This window comes from Ylistrum balloti, unplaced genomic scaffold (assembly GCF_031769215.1).
Source record: "Ylistrum balloti isolate Yb309-2 unplaced genomic scaffold, AGI_CSIRO_Ybal_v1 Utg370260, whole genome shotgun sequence".
Classification (NCBI taxonomy): domain Eukaryota; kingdom Metazoa; phylum Mollusca; class Bivalvia; order Pectinida; family Pectinidae; genus Ylistrum; species Ylistrum balloti.
In genome coordinates, this window is record NW_026782205.1 from 141,782 (window position 1) to 160,855 (window position 19,074).

Genomic DNA, 19,074 nt, shown 5'->3' on the forward strand with positions numbered 1-19,074 from the left:
AACAATTTTCCAGAAACATTGGCATTTTAACGGAACCACCAATACTAGCTGATCGCAGGCTGACAAAACATCTAAGACCTGGTTGTTAGCGGTAAGCTAGAAATAACGACCCACACTACTGCTATTGGCTGTTTCAGCATTACTGGGATTATTGGAACACTATAGTTCTCATATAGTTCTCAGTCAGAGTTTGTGATTTTTAGGTCATCTGACCCAAAGGGTCAAGATGACCTATAGCCATCGTGCTTCGTCCGTCGTCGTCGTCCGCCGTGCGCCGTGTGTAAACTTTTCATTCAAACAACTTCTTCTCAAATACTAGAATTTCTAGGGGGCTAATACTTGGCACAGAGGATACTGGCATGGAGCTCTACCAAGTTTGTTCAAATGAATGACCTTGACCCATTTTAAAGGTCACAGGGGTCAAATATGTTAAAATCTTTAAACAACTTTTCTCATTAACCAAAAGGCTCAGAGTGTAGATATTGGGCCTGTGACATGCTGGGATGAAGTGCTACTAAGTTTGTTCAAGTGAATGACCTCAACCCATTTTCTAGGTTTGGCTTGCTTTTTGTCAGATGACCGTTAAGGCCCATGGGCCTCTTGTTCTTTATATGTTCTATGTTGTAACATTTGTAATGTTTTGTGTCTTTATAAAAGGGGAAGATTTCCTAAATGATTTGACAATTTCCTTGTCCATACTGTTGTTATTACTTCATTGATCATATATCTATCATGTAATATATACAACAAACGTTTGTTAGGATCCAGTACATACATTGGACCATATCGTTGATATTACTTAAATGTATATAAATATATATATATTTTCCATAAGGGAGTGAATATACCTTATATAGGAAAATAACACTTTAGGGTACAGTTTAATATCATTTTATTTATATAAAAAATAGAATTAGAAATCAGATAGCTTGATGGTAAATAAAAACTTCACAGACTGACCCACCCCTGGGGTCTGAAGGGCAAGCTTCAAATTTCAGAAAGTCAATTTATCAGTAAAGTTAATATAATTTATTGACATTGATATCAAACATACACTACAAATTCTGCTATTTTAACATTAATCTCTATGTTAGGCCACAATGACAAAATATAAAGAATACTTTGTCACAGCAGTCTATTTTTACGAACTTGAAAAAAGTCCATTTCCCCCAAAGTATACTATTACACATATATCAATATAAACTTGACACAGCAACAAATGGGTGGTTCTTTTTTCAACAGTAGATCATTCAGTTCCTAAACTGTAACTTCAGTTGGTTTCTTAATGCTAGAAAGGTATTGTGTTTACCTGTGTTAAACTTTCTATATACATGTGGGAAGCTGAAGGTTTTTTTTTTAAGTGGAACTGTTTCGTTATTCATTATTTTTATCTTTTGGTTTATCAGAAGAAAGTCATTTGAGTATTTATCAAATTTATCCAATGTGATCTTGAATATGTGAGCTGAAGGTGTTGTCAAATTTTAAGGAAGCTGAAAGCTGCTTAAGTTGGTTTGGGACTTTCTTCTATTAAACATATTGCATTTCAGAAAGTTGTTGCATGTTGCCAAAAATAGCAGAATTACTGAGACTAAATATATTAGAATCTCTAATCTCAAATCTTGATTTCCATCCAACTTTCTTCATCAAGTTTCTTTTTTTTTTTTTTTTTTTCTAGCTGGTTATGATATTTATCAACTGAACATATACTCTGATGTATTTTTGGCCTTGGAAAAAATGGTTATTTTACCCTGTAATCTAGAGGATAAGTCAGTGGTTGGGAGAAAAGCACTTTTGAAGGTATATAGCTTTCTGCTGTCTGATCCACATAACACAGCAGGATGTAGATCAGATAGCCTGACTTACATGAACACTCCCTGCAAAGTAAAGATGGGGGTCGATTTGGTTACCTTATCTTTATAAAATTTGAAGATAAACATTGAAAAAGGATTGTAGGTGGTTGTCTGTCTCAAAATATGTCTGCAGAAAAACAAAATGAATTTTGTACTGCGTACTTTTGAAGACTTTCTTTTCCGCCTTTTACCTTAAAAAACATCTGTTAAATGTACTGTATTTCCCTCTTCCGTTACTTTATTCAACTTAAAACAAAGGACTTATATTTTATTAGCCCACCATCATCAGATGGTCCGCTATTTAAATCGCTCTGCTTCCGTGGTCCATCTGTCCTTCTGTCTATCTCTAAACAATTTTTGTTATCGCTATTTCTTGAGAAGTCAAGGATGGATCTTTCTCAAATTGAAAATATAGGTTCCCTTTGGTCCTTAGTTGTGTCCATTTGATTTTGGGACTGATCAAAAAAACAAAATGGCCAACTGGCAGCCATCTTTTATTTTTTCAATGGAGTTTGTTATCGCTATTTCTTGAAAAGTAAGTGATGTATCGCTCTCAAATTTCATATGTATGTTCCCCAGGTTTCTAGTTGTGCCCATGTAATTTTGGGACTGATCAGAAAAACAAAATGGCAGACAGACGGCCATATTGCATTTCTATCTTTGAGAGTTTTTTATTTCTATTTCTTGAGAAGTACTAAATGGATCTTTCTCAAATTTCATGTGTATACTTTCCTGATTCCTAGTTGTGCCTGTTTGATTTTTATACTTTTCACAAAAAACAAAATGGCCTACAAGTGGCCATTTTGGATTTTGACTTCGATAGTTAAGCACTATTACTTGAAAACTACTCTGTGGATCTCAAATTTCATGTATAGGTTCCTTTTAGGTCCCTAGTTGTGCCTGTTCAAGTTTGGGACTGATCAGAAAAAAAATAAAATGGCAGACAGGCAGCTATCTTGGATTTTGTACAGTAAAGATTGTTATAGCTATTTCTTAAGAAGTACTGAACAGATATCTCTCAAATTTCATATGTATGTTCCCTTTGGTCTCTCCTTGTTCTCATTTGATTTTGGGACTGATCAGAAGAAACAAAAATGGCTTCCAGATGGCTATTTTGGATTTGGCAGGTAAAGATTATCATCACCATGTTCAAATGTCTTATCATTAAGAGCAAATCAGAAGAGAAGAGAAATGAAGGGAAAAGATCCAACTTTCAAAATGCATATAAAAGATCAAACAATGGTGGGCGCCAAAATCCCTCTGGTTTACCAGGAATATTTGAATGTGAAATATGTTAATGCTGTTTGAATTGAAAAAAAAAAATATTTAGAAAGTGTCAGCTTTACTATCAATAGCTTGATATATTGAAGTAAGATCACCAAAAAAAGTGAATATTGCATTGGTTAATTAATGAAGGATGCAGCCTTTTCATGGACTGTCACTGACCCCCTTTCCCACTCACTACCTTGTAAAATAGCGTCTGTGATAGTTAAGTCAACGACAGTATCACTAGAGTAAAGAGAGATGATCATTACAATATATATTACATGATCTCACATTAATTTCTACTATATATTGAATTTATTAAAGAGATTCTAGAATTCTGCATTTGGGCAAACCTCTGCAGAGGTCAAATGAAAACTTTGGTTTCATAAGTCCCATATGAATTGGAGACTTGTGTATGATTCTGTTTACAAAAATATTTGACATAAGTCATTAATAAAGCACTTTATTGGACCAATTCAAAATCTAAAACAGCAACATTTAATCTATATTTCTTTCTTAGGTTATGTAACCATGAAGTTATAATTTTGGAACTTCCTGTCAATTACAAGTCCACTAGGTCATATTACATGTGTAATTACAAAAATTTACCTGATGGGCGTTGTTATAATTTTTTTGTCCCAGTAAGTATACAGTGGTATGATCCAATATCAACACCAGAGCTCCAGAACAACTGATACTCTTCTCAAGAAATTAATGTACCAGACAGAGAAAGACAAATTTCAGAAGCAATTTTACCCAGATATTATCCAAAATACAACTGAGTATCTCACCAACATGTGTCATATTTGTCATTTTCTTTAAAAAGTTGAAATATCACTTCCTTGAAAAAGTGCCTATTACTCTCCTAAAACTGCCAGGTAAAAACAAATACATTGTATTTTCATCTATACCTGCAGAAATAGATATGTATCATTATTTACATGAGCATCCAAGGTCATTTTGGGTCTCCTTGTAGACAATGGTGGCTACCTTACTGAGCATCATGAGGGAGGCCCATTGCATGCTGTTCAAAGTAATGGAGATAAATTGCCTTGCCCAAGACACAACTACAACAACACAGACTGTAGACTATAGAGCTACAAGATGTGTGTATATAAATGTGTAAATGTTACAGAAATTGTTTCAGAAAAGTTTTAAATCATATCTCGGTGTACAATATAAACATAGATGATTTTTTTAGTTCAAGGTTTACAGTCTAACTATATTTTGTGATTTTGGCACAGATCAATTTAGAAATATTAGTATATAAGATAACCATGGTACAGCTAGATGAGCCTGGAGAAATTTGTACTGATACAGCAGGTGTGTACATGTTGATATCCTTCCAAACAAGATATCCAGGTACATACAGCCAATCAACAAAAACGATACACGCTTATCAGGCCTGGCATAGTCACTCATCTCAAGCCCACTGTGTATCAGCATCCAAATCATGATTCTTTCATCCAATACAATCGTTTTCTATTATCAAGACACTAGCTCGGCTAGTGGGATTTCTCACTGTCATCTTTTATATCTGTCAAGTACAATTCCACAAACATTTCTTTTCTATCAACCACCTGACTGATATATACTGTGATAATTGAAAATTTTCCTTATAATTACAAAGGAATCTGTATTTATAATCCATACAAATATATTTGGCCACTGAAAGAAAAAAAAATCTCTTGATTGTTCAGGAAAACGATAAAATATTTCAAATGCTTATCTTCATGCAATTAGTGACTTTTTAAAAAATGTTTTTGCTGAGGTTCAACATGTACTTGATAATGACAGTCAGAGAACCTGTTATTTGTAACAAACTCTATAACTTTCCATGTAGATTGTTTTACTACGAAGATTTCAAGTGCGAGCTGGAAATCTGTACCACTTAAAGTTTGGCGTATAGGACAATGTACATACTCCATGGACATAAGTTTGCATTGAGCATTCATCTTAATTCATGGGCGTAATTAAAATGTTTTCATTAAAATGGATTTTTATGCATGTCCTCATTTGTAAGTGCAGAAAGGTAAATTCTTGACACCAAATGTATGTGATAATAAAAGGAGTTAAAACAAGCAGAGGTGTTTTACAGAAAAGGGGACATCTGTAGATTCCTATAATTACTGATGTAAACAGGTTAAATCATTACATATCTGTAATACCAGTTTCATCAACAAAAGATTTTAATGGTATTCATCATATACACTAATTTGTAAATGATATTTTTTTTATCTGACTTAAATAAATGTGATATCATAGAGATTTTGTTGATCTATATTGGATGCCTGGAGATATTTTGTATCTTTAGTCAATATCATTTATGAAATATCTTGCATAGAATGGGTATACTTTATATTGTTTGTACTACATTAGGTATATTGTCTGTACTACATTAGATATATTGTCTGTACTACATTAGGTATATTGTCTGTACTACATTAGATATATTGTCTGTACTACATTAGGTATATTGTCTGTACTACATTAGGTATATTGTCTGTACTACATTAGGTATATTGTCTGTACTACATTAGGTATATTGTCTGTATTACATTAGGTACTACATTAGGTATATTGTCTGTACTACATTAGGTATATTGTCTGTACTACATTAGATATATTGTCTGTACTACATTAGGTATATTGTCTGTACTACATTAGGTATATTGTCTGTACTACATTAGGTATATTGTCTGTACTACATTAGGTACTACATTAGGTATATTGTCTGTACTACATTAGATATATTGTCTGTACTACATTAGGTATATTGTCTGTACTACATTAGATATATTGTCTGTACTACATTAGGTATATTGTCTGTACTACATTAGGTATATTGTCTGTACTACATTAGGTATATTGTCAGTACTACATTAGGTATATTGTCTGTACTACATTAGGTATATTGTCTGTACTACATTAGGTACTACATTAGGTATATTGTCTGTACTACATTAGGTATATTGTCTGTACTACATTAGATATATTGTCTGTACTACATTAGGTATATTGTCTGCACTACATTAGGTATATTGTCTGCACTACATTAGGTATATTGTCTGCACTACATTAGGTATATTGTCTGTACTACATTAGGTATATTGTCTGTACTACATTAGGTATATTGTCTGTACTCCATTTGGTATATTGTCTGTACTACATTAGGTATATTGTCTGTACTACATTAGGTATATTGTCTGTACTACATTAGGTATACTGTCTGTACTACATTAGGTATATTGTCTGTACTACATAAGATATATTGTCTGTACTTCATTAGGTATATTGTCTGTACTACATTAGATATATTGTCTGTACTACATTAGGTATATTGTCTGTACTACATTAGGTAATACCTTAGGAATATAGTCTGTACTACATTAGGTATATTGTCTGTACTACATTAGGTATATTGTCTGTACTACATTAGGTATATTGTACTACATTAGGTACTACCTTAGGTATATTGTCTGTACTACATTAGATATATTGTCTGTACTACATTAGGTATATTGTCTGTACTACATCAGGTATACTGTCTGTACTACATTAGGTATACTGTCTGCACTACATTAGGTATATTGTCTGTACTACATTAGGTATATTGTCTGTACTACATTAGGTACTACATTAGGTATATTGTCTGTACTACATTAGGTATATTGTCTGTACTACATTAGGTATATTGTCTGTACTACATTAGGTATATTGTCTGTACTACATTAGGTATATTGTCTGTACTACATTAGGTATATTGTACTACATTAGGTATATTGTCTGTACTACATTAGGTATACTGTCTGTACTACATTAGGTATACTGTCTGTACTACATTAGGTATACTGTCTGCACTACATTAGGTATATTGTCTGTACTACATTAGGTACTACATTAGGTATATTGTCTGTACTACATTAGGTATATTGTCTGTACTACATTAGGTATATTGTCTGTACTACATCAGGTATATTGTCTGTACTACATTAGGTATATTGTCTGTACTACATTAGGTATATTGTCAGTACTACATTAGGTATATTGTACTACATTAGGTATATTGTCTGTACTACATCAGGTATATTGTCTGCACTACATTAGGTATATTGTCTGTACTACATTAGGTATATTGTCTGTACTACATTAGGTATATTGTCTGTACTACATTAGGTACTACATTAGGTATATTGTCTGTACTACATTAGGTATATTGTCTGTACTACATTAGGTACTACATTAGGTATATTGTCTGTACTACATTAGGTATATTGTCTGCACTACATTAGGTATATTGTCTGTACTACATTAGGTACTACATTAGGTATATTGTCTGTACTACATTAGGTATATTGTCTGTACTACATTAGGTAAATTGTCTGTACTACATTAGGTATATTGTCTGTACTACATTAGGTATATTGTCTGTACTACATTAGGTACTACATTAGGTATATTGTCTGTACTACATTAGGTATATTGTCTGTACTACATTAGGTATATTGTCTGTACTACATTAGGTATATTGTCTGTACTACATTAGGTATATTGTCTGTACTACATTAGGTATATTGTCTGTAATACATTAGGTATATTGTCTGCACTACATCAGGTATATTGTCTGTACTACATCAGGTATATTGTCTGTACTACATTAGATATATTGTCTGTACTACATTAGGTATATTGTCTGCACTACATTAGGTATATTGTCTGTACTACATTAGGTATATTGTCTGCACTACATCAGGTATATTGTCTGTACTACATCAGGTATATTGTCTGTACTACATTAGATATATTGTCTGTACTACATTAGGTATATTGTCTGCACTACATTAGGTATATTGTCTGCACTACATTAGATATATTGTCTGTACTACATTAGGTATATTGTCTGTACTACATTAGATATATTGTCTGTACTACATTAGGTATAATGTCTGTACTACATTAGGTACTACATTAGGTATATTGTCTGTACTACATTAGGTATATTGTCTGTACTATATTAGGTATATTGTCTGTACTACATTAGGCACTACATTGGGTATATTGTCTGTACTACATTAGGTATATTGTCTGTACTACATTAGGTATATTGTCTGCACTACATTAGGTATATTGTCTGTACTACATTAGATATATTGTCTGTACTACATTAGGTATATTGTCTGTACTACATTAGGTATATTGTCTGTACTACATTAGGTATATTGTCTGTACTACATTAGGTATATTGTCTGTACTACATTAGGTATATTGTCTGTACTACATTAGGTATATTGTCTGTACTACATTAGGTATATTGTCTGTACTACATCAGGTATATTGTCTGTACTACATTAGGTACTACATTAGGTATATTGTCTGTACTACATTAGGTATATTGTCTGTACTACATTAGGTATATTGTCTGTACTACATTAGGTATATTGTCTGTACTACATTAGGTATATTGTCTGTACTACATTAGGTATATTGTCTGTACTACATCAGGTATATTGTCTGTACTACATTAGGTACTACATTAGGTATATTGTCTGTACTACATTAGGTATATTGTCTGTACTACATTAGGTATATTGTCTGTACTACATTAGGTATATTGTCTGTACTACATTAGGTATATTGTCTGTACTACATTAGGTATATTGTCTGTACTACATTAGGTATATTGTCTGTACTCTGTACTACATTAGGTACTACAGGTATAGAGATATATTGTCTGTACTACATTAGGTATATTGTCTGTACTACATTAGATATAGTGTCTGTACTACATTAGGTACTACATAAGATATATTGTCTGTACTACATTAGGTATATTGTCTGTACTACATTAGGTATATTGTCTGTACTACATTAGGTATATTGTCTGTACTACATTAGGTATATTGTCTGTACTACATTAGGTACTACATTAGGTATATTGTCTGTACTACATTAGGTATATTGTCTGTACTACATTAGGTATATTGTCTGTACTATATTAGGTATATTGTCTGTACTACATTAGGTATATTGTCTGTACTACATTAGGTATATTGTCTGTACTACATTAGGTATATTGTCTGTACTACATTAGGTATATTGTCTGTACTATATTAGGTATATTGTCTGTACTACATTAGGTATATTGTCTGTACTACATTAGGTATATTGTCTGTACTACATTAGGTACTACATTAGGTATATTGTCTGTACTACATTAGGTATATTGTCTGTACTACATTAGGTATATTGTCTGTACTACATTAGGTATATTGTCTGTACTACATTAGGTATATTGTCTGTACTACATTAGGTATATTGTCTGTACTACATTAGGTATATTGTCTGTACTACATTAGGTATATTGTCTGTACTACATTAGGTATATTGTCTGTACTACATTAGGTATATTGTCTGTACTATATTAGGTATATTGTCTGTACTACATTAGATATATTGTCTGTACTACATTAGGTATATTGTCTGTACTACATTAGGTATATTGTCTGTACTACATTAGGTATATTGTCTGTACTACATTAGGTATATTGTCTGTACTACATTAGGTATATTGTCTGTACTACATTAGGTATAATCGTAGTCATTTGATTTCTTGAATGTTCTCTTACTTTTCCAATGTTAAGAACTAAACATAATATGTGTTTTAAAAAAATCTGAGAGAAGTGTCCTTTGTAAATACACTTTATTAGATTAATATGTTTTATTCAATATCCCTGATATCAATTTGTCCTATAAATGTACTTTTGAAGTGAGCGAGGTAGAGGTAGCCTTGATGTTGGTAAGCTTCTCCCACTGCCGAGGTAACCTGCCCTGTAGGGTCATGGAGACTACGAATAATCTTGCCATCTGGACTGATCTCCAATACAATGGCATGTCTTGGAACAAATATATCAAACAGAAACAGTGGTGTCACCTGAGGAGAGAATGATTGTTCAACAATACATAACGGCGTTTGAAGTTGAAAGTAACAGATAACAATTTAATCAGGTTAAACCAAAGGTAAATACGACGTTATTGAAAACATTCTTAAATACAGTCATAGTCGTATGAATTTTATTGCCTTTGTTAGTTCAACTCAACCTTGTGCTTTCTTTTACAGTACACACAGTAAAGTTTATACACAAGAAAATTTTGCCATTAATCAAATACTTTCTCCTTAAAAGAAGGCAAATTTCACAATGTAGCAAAAGTTTCAACTTAAAACATGAAATCTTTATTCCAATCCCTAAGGGTGCAGCAAATTGCTCATAGTATTTTCCAAATCTTGAAACTGTACGTTTAAATTGTGTATAGATTTTATGTCTTAATGATAAACAATGGAACTCAACATCATGTTAAGTTCAAAGTGTAAAGTAGTATTAAGTGCATTATATAAGAAAATGCCTTTAAAAACCATATATAGCCATCATCATTGTCTATTACCTTAGCTATGAAGTTTTTTATTCCAGGATAGGGTCCAACCAGATCCAGGAAAGGACCAATTTTACTGACTCCCTCGTATCTTACAGCTCCCAAACCAACGTAAAAGTTTCCGTGATTGTTTATTTTGATGTTGTCAGGGTAACCTGGTAAGTTGTCAGAAAAGATGTCCATCTGTCCTGTCTTTGGTCCCTTCAGGTATAACCTACAACACAATACATGAATCTAGCTTTAAAACACCACAAGAACAGGTGTGTTTAGGTTTGTATTGAACACCAAGGAGAACAGTGTAAAATATTTCTAATAAACACCACAAGGACAGGTGTGTTTAGATTTGTATTGAACACCAAGGAGAACAGTGTAAAATGTTTCTAATAAACACCACAAGGACAGGTGTGTTTAGATTTGTATTGAACACCAAGGAGAACAGTGTAAAATGTTTCTAATAAACACCACAAGGACAGGTGTGTTTAGATTTGTATTGAACACCAAGGAGAACAGTGTAAAATGTTTCTAATAAACACCACAAGGACAGGTGTGTTTAGATTTGTATTGAACACCAAGGAAAACAGTGTAAAATGTTTCTAATAAACACCACAAGGACAGGTGTGTTTAGATTTGTATCAAACACCAAGGAGAACAGTGTAAAATGTTTCTAATAAACACCACAAGGACAGGTGTGTTTAGATTTGTATCAAACACCAAGGAGAACAGTGTAAAATGTTTCTAATAAACACCACAAGGACAGGTGTGTTTAGATTTGTATTGAACACCAAGGAGGACAGTCTAAAATGTTTCTAAGAAACACCACAAGGAACAATGTGTTTAGGTTTGTATTTAACACCAAAAAGAACAGTGTAAAATGTTTCTAATAAACACAATGGGAACAACGTGTTTAGGTCTGTATTTAACACCAAAAAGAACAGTGTAAAATGTTTCTAATAAACACCATGGGAACAACGTGTTTAGGTCTGTATTTAACACCAAAAAGAACAGTGTAAAATGTTTCTAATAAACACCATGGGAACAACGTGTTTAGGTCTGTATTTAACACCAAAAAGAACAGTGTAAAATGTTTCTAATAAACACCATGGGAACAACGTGTTTAGGTCTGTATTTAACACCAAAAAGAACAGTGTAAAATGTTTCTAATAAACACCATGGGAACAACGTGTTTAGGTTTGTATTTAACACCAAAAAGAACAGTGTAAAATGTTTCTAATAAACACCATGGGAACAATGTGTTTAGGTCTGTATTTAACACCAAAAAGAACAGTGTAAAATGTTTCTAATAAACACCATGGGAACAACGTGTTTAGGTCTGTATTTAACACCAAAAAGAACAGTGTAAAATGTTTCTAATAAACACCATGGGAACAATGTGTTTAGGTCTGTATTGAACACCAAAAAGAACAGTGTAAAATGTTTCTAAGAAACACCACAGGGAGCAACGTGTTTAGGTTTGTATTTAACACCAAAAAGAACAGTGTAAAATGTTTTTAAGAAACACCACCGGAACAATGTGTTTAGGTTTGTATTTAACACCAAAAAGAACAGTGTAAAATGTTTCTAATAAACACCACAAGGAACAATGTGTTTAGGTCTGTATTGAACACCAAAAAGAACAGTGTAAAATGTTTCTAATAAACATCTCAGGGAACAATGTGTTTTGTTTATATTCAACACCAAAAAGAACAGTGTAAAATGTTTCTAATAAACATCTCAGGGAACAATGTGTTTTGTTTATATTCAACACCATAGGGAACAATGTGTTAAAATTTATTTTGAACACCAAAGAGACCAACATTGAATACAGCAGGGTCCAGTGGCTTCAGGTTTCAAACAAACACCACTACTGCCCAGAATAACTAACCTGCTCAGGCGACATACACTCATCTCGCTAATGACCAGGAATGATTCATCCTGCGACAACGCAATGCCGTTAGCTAGATAGAGATTCCCCAGCAGTTGTCTGGCTACCTTTGTCTCAGGGTTGTATTCAATGAGTCGTCCAAGGGCATTCACCTCCATCACCTACAATGAACAACTATCTTCATCAAATACAATGACCATCACATTAAATAACTTAACAACTTGTCCAAACTAACAAATTGGGCCACCCTAAAACCTGTCCAAACTAACACATTATGCTACTCTTGAACCTGTGGAAACCAACACATGAGACTACTTATGTTAAATCTTGTCTGAATAAAATCATTTTTTGCCACTCTAACACCTGCCCAAACAGATATATTTGGCCATTCAAAGACCCAGCACACCAGGAAGCCATGACATCCTCTAAACTGTCCTATGTAGATATTTTGTTCATATTAGATCTATCTAAAATCTATTAAAAAACAGATAAAACTAACACACGGAATACATTGAAACTTATCAGCAATAATACTACTTTTGATAAAACATCCATTAGAAATATTCCCAGCAAATTTAACAAATATTAAGTTAAAATGATATAAATTTTATTTCAGTTGGTGTTTCTTACCTCATATCTGTAGTGACGTCGGCCCCACCTGGTGGTGGAGTCTGTAAAGTACACAAGCCCAGACTGTGAGATGTCGAGGCTATTAAGGAAGAAGAATGGTTCACCATTGATACCTACAAAAGTTGATTTTATCAAAGATCATCTGAAATGATTATACATGTATTGCTAAGAGATTCATAAAATGTTATTAATATAGAAAGTCAGCCACAGTTCATGTATCCTAACTATACAATACTAGTATAAAACCCTGATAACAAACCCATGTACATGTTAAACTATTGTTGTTAATTATACTTGGTCATGTTATCAAATTATTAATTAATCTCTTGTAATTAAATCATTGGAGAGTAAAAAAACTTGTTAATATGTTTTCTCTGCATTCTTCTCTTTACATTGCACACATGCACCCAAACGTGCACACACACACACACACCACACACACACCACCACCACCACCACATACACACATACCACCACCACACACACTTACCGCCACCATCACACATACAGACCCATCCACACACACACATACCACCACCAACACATACACACCCATCCATACACACACACACCACCACCACACACACACATACCACCACCACCACCACACATACACACCTATCCACACACACTCCCTTACACACCATACATACACACACCTCTTCCCCCACACACTCACACATGCACCACCACACACCACACACACACACACTCTTCCCACATACACACACCACCTCCCCATATCCCCTACACACACACACACACGAACAAACATATTTCCAGTAATGATTGATAAATTGGTCGTACCAGTTTCACTGGACAGCAGCATCTCCATCTGACCAGTGCTGACATTGACCTTCAACAGACCAAAGTATGCATCAAGAACAAGAAGGTCACCTTCTCTGTTCATCTTTAACCCTTTAGGTCTCCCACAAATTGGCTCCAGTTCAAATGATCCTTTGAAAAAATAGTAACAAAATTGAAGTCTCTAAACACCGATAACATTTGAAAACTGCTAAACAATTAAATAAGAATGTCTTTGACAATTTCTCCTATGATATCTGTGTATCAGACTTAACAAACATGATTTCTTTTATACTTTCATGGTAAAAATTAATATTAAATATATTATATCAAATTAAATTTATACTTGGGGAAAGAAATGCAACTTCAACTTTACAGTTAAATACATCTAAACTTTATTTATGAGCGATATTCTTAAATGTGAAATGCAATAGTTAACTTTGAATATTGGATGCCTCTTCAAATTTTTAACAAATAAGGACCTCATCAGGCTGTCATGAGTTAGGGTATCGTAATTTACACGAAGTTGAAATAACAGCAGTTGTCAGACCGATCCCTAATATAGTTTGTGCTCTCCCTGAACAGCTAAAGCATATACCTGGGTATAATTCTGCTCTGCATGGAGGTCATAAAGACACAGACAGTCTGTAGAGCAATGTTATTCCATTCGGAATCAGACAAATCAGAACTATATGAAGGCCAATAAATAGGTACAATGTTCTGGGTTGCAAGAAAATCTACTACAAACTTTTGGCCTAACGTTATCATACTGAAAGGTCAAATGGTGCCTTATAATGAAAGGTACAACACGAGGCCTCAGGATCTCATCTTGATAGTGTACAGCCATTAAATTCCCTTTAATGGCCACTAAAGGTGTCTTTAAACCATGCAAAATTCCTCTCAAAACCAATCTAACCCCAAATCTGGCATACTTCAAAACACGAGCATTTGCAAGATGCTCTCCTCGAAACCGGTACAGTTGACGGCCATTTGATTGAAATAACGTGAATGGAGATTCATCGTGCAAATCATGGACCTTCAACGTCTCATAGAGAACTGTTAAAGCACAAGTGCCGTCAACCATCCCATACAATGTGCTCGATGTCAAGGTGTCAGTGACAAACCAACATACTGCCGACTTCGATGTAAATTTGTCTCTCACAGCTATTTCTCACAGTCTTGGGGTGGATTTGACATTTTCCTTTATCACTGGTATTTCATGCCATTTCGGCTGCCGTTTATCTCCTATCACGCAAGTGGGCTAGTCTACTGAACCAAACTTGACATTGTGACGGACGTCCGGATCTTGGTCTGTCGTCAACTCTTCCTGTGGCATTAAGATGTAAAACTAACTGACTTATAGTCGATTTATGAACTCCAAAGTGAGAAGTGACCTGTTGAGTGCTACCTCCCATGAGCATGGCAAGAACCATCCTATGTCAAGTTGTGATAGCTTAGTATATTTGCAAAAATTGGCAATCACACATCTTGGTGATAGTTAGAAATAGACACTAGTTTGAATGGAAAAGAACACATGTGTACAGTCACAATACATTGCTAATTTAGGTGCACTGGATGTGGATAAGTTTTGTGTCACAGATGACAGATATCTAACATTTAGTGGGGGATAAGGTGACCTAACATTCCTCTTACTTTTTATATGGCTACAGTGTATATATATTCAATACGAAAAATTTCACAACTGAAGAAGTTACGTTTCTTTATCCTTTCAGTATATTATGAAATTAGATTCAAACATCTGGTAGATCAGGTAGTATGGATTTATCTCCTTTATGACATCACTATTGTTCAAATGTGGTATCAATTACAAGGAATCTTTTCTCTATCACGTGATTATCATGTGACATGCGAGACAAAAATCTGCCTTTTGACAGGCACAGCATCACAGATATGTGAATATTTAGCCAAGGGAGAAAACTCTTGTGCAAAAAAGTTCCTTTTCTTTTTTTCACTTCACTTTTGCTGTCATTAAGATAATGATGAGGTATAGTATACTTCCTACCTTCAACAATGGAATTTTGAATTAAACACTATAAGGAGGGGGAGGTAACCCATGAACTTTTGTGTCTCTTTGAACTTTAATACAATTTTTCTGTGAACCATTTCTTCATCATGAATTAGATTTTGCTCTGTAATCTTATTTTATCTGTAATCAATTTAACAGATCACTGTATTTGAAGATTTATGATCATGATATCCCATCTAACCACATCCGGGGACGTTCTGGCCTGTCCTTGCTATAGTCCAGATATGGGTGTTGTTAAAGGCCAAAATCCTTCCATCCTGTGCTCCTGTGTACAGTGTTCCTGTGATCAGAAAATTCTTACATTAAGTAAAAATTGTTTCCATGTTTATACTCAGCAGCTTGTAATTTCTGGTGAAGAAGTTAGTGAACTATCAATTCAACAGTTTAAACATTTAATTTTTTTATTTATTACAAAAAATTGGAATGTAGCATGCATTACTAAAGAGCTATACAGTTTACCATTTTTGCCAGCAGTAATGGACTCTGGGCCAAGCAGCTGACCCTCAAACAATTTCTTGGCTCTCTGAAGGAGGTTGTTTTTCTGTAGGGTTCCTTCCAGAGCAGGCAGAGGTTTAGGATAACTAGAAAAACAATTATCAATAGATGTATTTACGCTTCAACAATAAACTGTTACCAGATGGGGTATACAATCGATACAAAGCCAATCCGGGTGAAAGATAAATATTCCTGACGCCCACATCTTGTAGCAGTTTATTATTTATATTTCTGTTCCCAAATATCTACAAAAACTCAAAACAAAACAAAAACATGGAATACACTGTTTAATTTTCCCGATCAATCAAATACTGGCATCTGAGAACAGCCATAATTATAGAGTTCCTTGTGTCATCATAATCAACAATTGTATGAAATAGTCACAAATTTTTGTTGATATCAAGTGTAAACTATCCCAAGTTTTTTAATAGTTACATTATTTTACAATGTAGTTTGAAATAAAAATGTGCACATTACAGAGGTCACCACAATATACAGTGTTTATATTACAGAGGTCGCCTCTATATACAGTGTTTATATTACAGAGGTCACCTCTATATACAGTGTTTATATTACAGAGGTCACCACTATATACAGTGTTTATATTACAGAGGTCACCACTATATACAGTGTTTATATTACAGAGGTCACCACTATATACAGTGTTTATATCACAGAGGTCACCTGTATATACAGTGTTTATATTAGAAGTCAACTGTATACACCGTGTTTATATTACAGAGGTCACCACTATATACAGTGTTTATATTACAGAGGTCACCACTATATACAGTATTTATACTATACAGGTCACCACTATATACAGTATTTATACTATAGAGGTCATCACTATATACAGTGTTTATATTAAAGAGGTCACCTGTATATACCGCGTTTATATTACAGAGGTCACCACCATATACAATGTTTATATCACAGAGGTCACCACTATATACAGTGTTTATATCACAGAGGTCGCCACTATATACAGTATTTATACTATAGAGGTCATCACTATATACAGCGTTTATACTATAGAGGTCACCACTATATACAGTATTTATACTATAGAGGTCACCACTATATACAGTATTTATACTATAGAGGTCATCACTATATACAGTGTTTATATATACCGTGTTTATATTACAGAGGTCACCACCATATACAATGTTTATATCACAGAGGTCACCACTATATACAGTGTTTATATCACAGAGGTCACCACTATATACAGTGTTTATATCACAGAGGTCACCACAATATACAGTAATTATACTATAGAGGTCACCACTATATACAGTATTTATACTATAGAGGTCACCACTATATACAGTATTGATACTATAGAGGTCACCACTATATACAGTGTTTATATCACAGAGGTCACCACTATATACAGTGTTTATATCACAGAGGTCACCACTATATACAGTATTTATACTATAGAGGTCACCACTATATACATTGTTTATATCACAGAGGTCACCACAATATACAGAGGTCACCACTATATACAGTAATTATACTATAGAGGTCACCACTATATACAGTATTGATACTATAGAGGTCATCACTATATACAGTGTTTATATCACAGAGGTCACCACTATATACAGTGTTTATATCACAGAGGTCACCACTATATACAGTAATTATACTATAGAGGTCACCACTATATACAGTGTTTATATCACAGAGGTCACCACTATATACAGTGTTTATACACCACTATATACAGTATTTATACTATAGAGGTCACCACTATATACATTGTTTATATCACAGAGGTCACCACAATATACATTATTTATACTATAGAGGTCACCACTATATACAGTATTGATACTATAGCGGTCAGTTTAGTAGTAGAATCATACTTACATGTATAAGTTTGGTCGTATTGGTGACGGTATAAGAGAGACGTAGACAGTGAACACTGCAGACAATGCTGATAGTAACCATACCCATGACACCCTGTCAAATAAAACAGCAATTTTATATCTACTGAAACATAGAATGATGTTTTATAAAACATAAATTCTAAACATGTTGTTTTTCTGTTTTCTATATGTCAAAACTAATCTTCAGAAGTGTTTACCTGGGCCAGGACATGGTCGCCCTACATCAGTCGTGGTAAAAACTGGCCAAGGTGACTGTTTACACATCACACATCAATGTTATCACCTCAATGTTTCAGAAAACTTGATTTTTTTCTGCCAAGAGTGCATTTAGAAAATTGAGTCAGTGAAAAAAGATGATGAAGTGTTTTTCTTTTCTCAAATTCACAGTCATGTGGCACTCAAAACAACTTTATACAACTATAGAATAAACTGACCTTTTCATTTGCAGTGTTGAGGACAGCTGCTTGAGGTCAAACATGGTGACCGGTCACTGTCCTCCTTGTTCTGTCCCTCTTTGTGTGCTATGGCTGAATGGTGTTAGCAAGGTTTCAGGTCACTTTGAGAGCTGGCTCTGGACATACTCCAGTCAGACTTGTTACTGTAGTCAAGATTTAAAAACATACATTTTGAGTAGTCAGTTCAACTAATGCAAAGTGTATATTATATAGTTATTTGGCCAGTGCCCTATGTAGCCAGTAAACTAGCTACATTAACCTTGGTCAGTCCAACTCTTTCGTATGTTTATATGAGTGTCATTCCTGGTGGATC

The 19,074-nt window shown here is 33.9% G+C and overlaps 1 protein-coding gene across 1 annotated transcript; it reads right to left on the reverse strand.

Moving 5' to 3' along the window:
- Nucleotides 1-9,834: 9,834 nt before the first annotated feature.
- Nucleotides 9,835-18,827, reverse strand: LOC132552611 (adipocyte plasma membrane-associated protein-like). The gene is made up of 9 exons (XM_060216800.1): nucleotides 18,741-18,827; nucleotides 18,287-18,379; nucleotides 16,367-16,488; nucleotides 16,089-16,187; nucleotides 13,864-14,013; nucleotides 13,057-13,169; nucleotides 12,427-12,587; nucleotides 10,557-10,758; nucleotides 9,835-10,047 (listed from the first exon to the last, which is right to left on the reverse strand). The coding sequence occupies exons 1-9, from the start codon at nucleotides 18,782-18,784 to the stop codon at nucleotides 9,835-9,837; spliced, it is 1,197 nt and encodes a 398-aa protein (XP_060072783.1). The 5' UTR covers nucleotides 18,785-18,827.
- Between the last annotated feature and the right edge of the window lie 247 nt (nucleotides 18,828-19,074).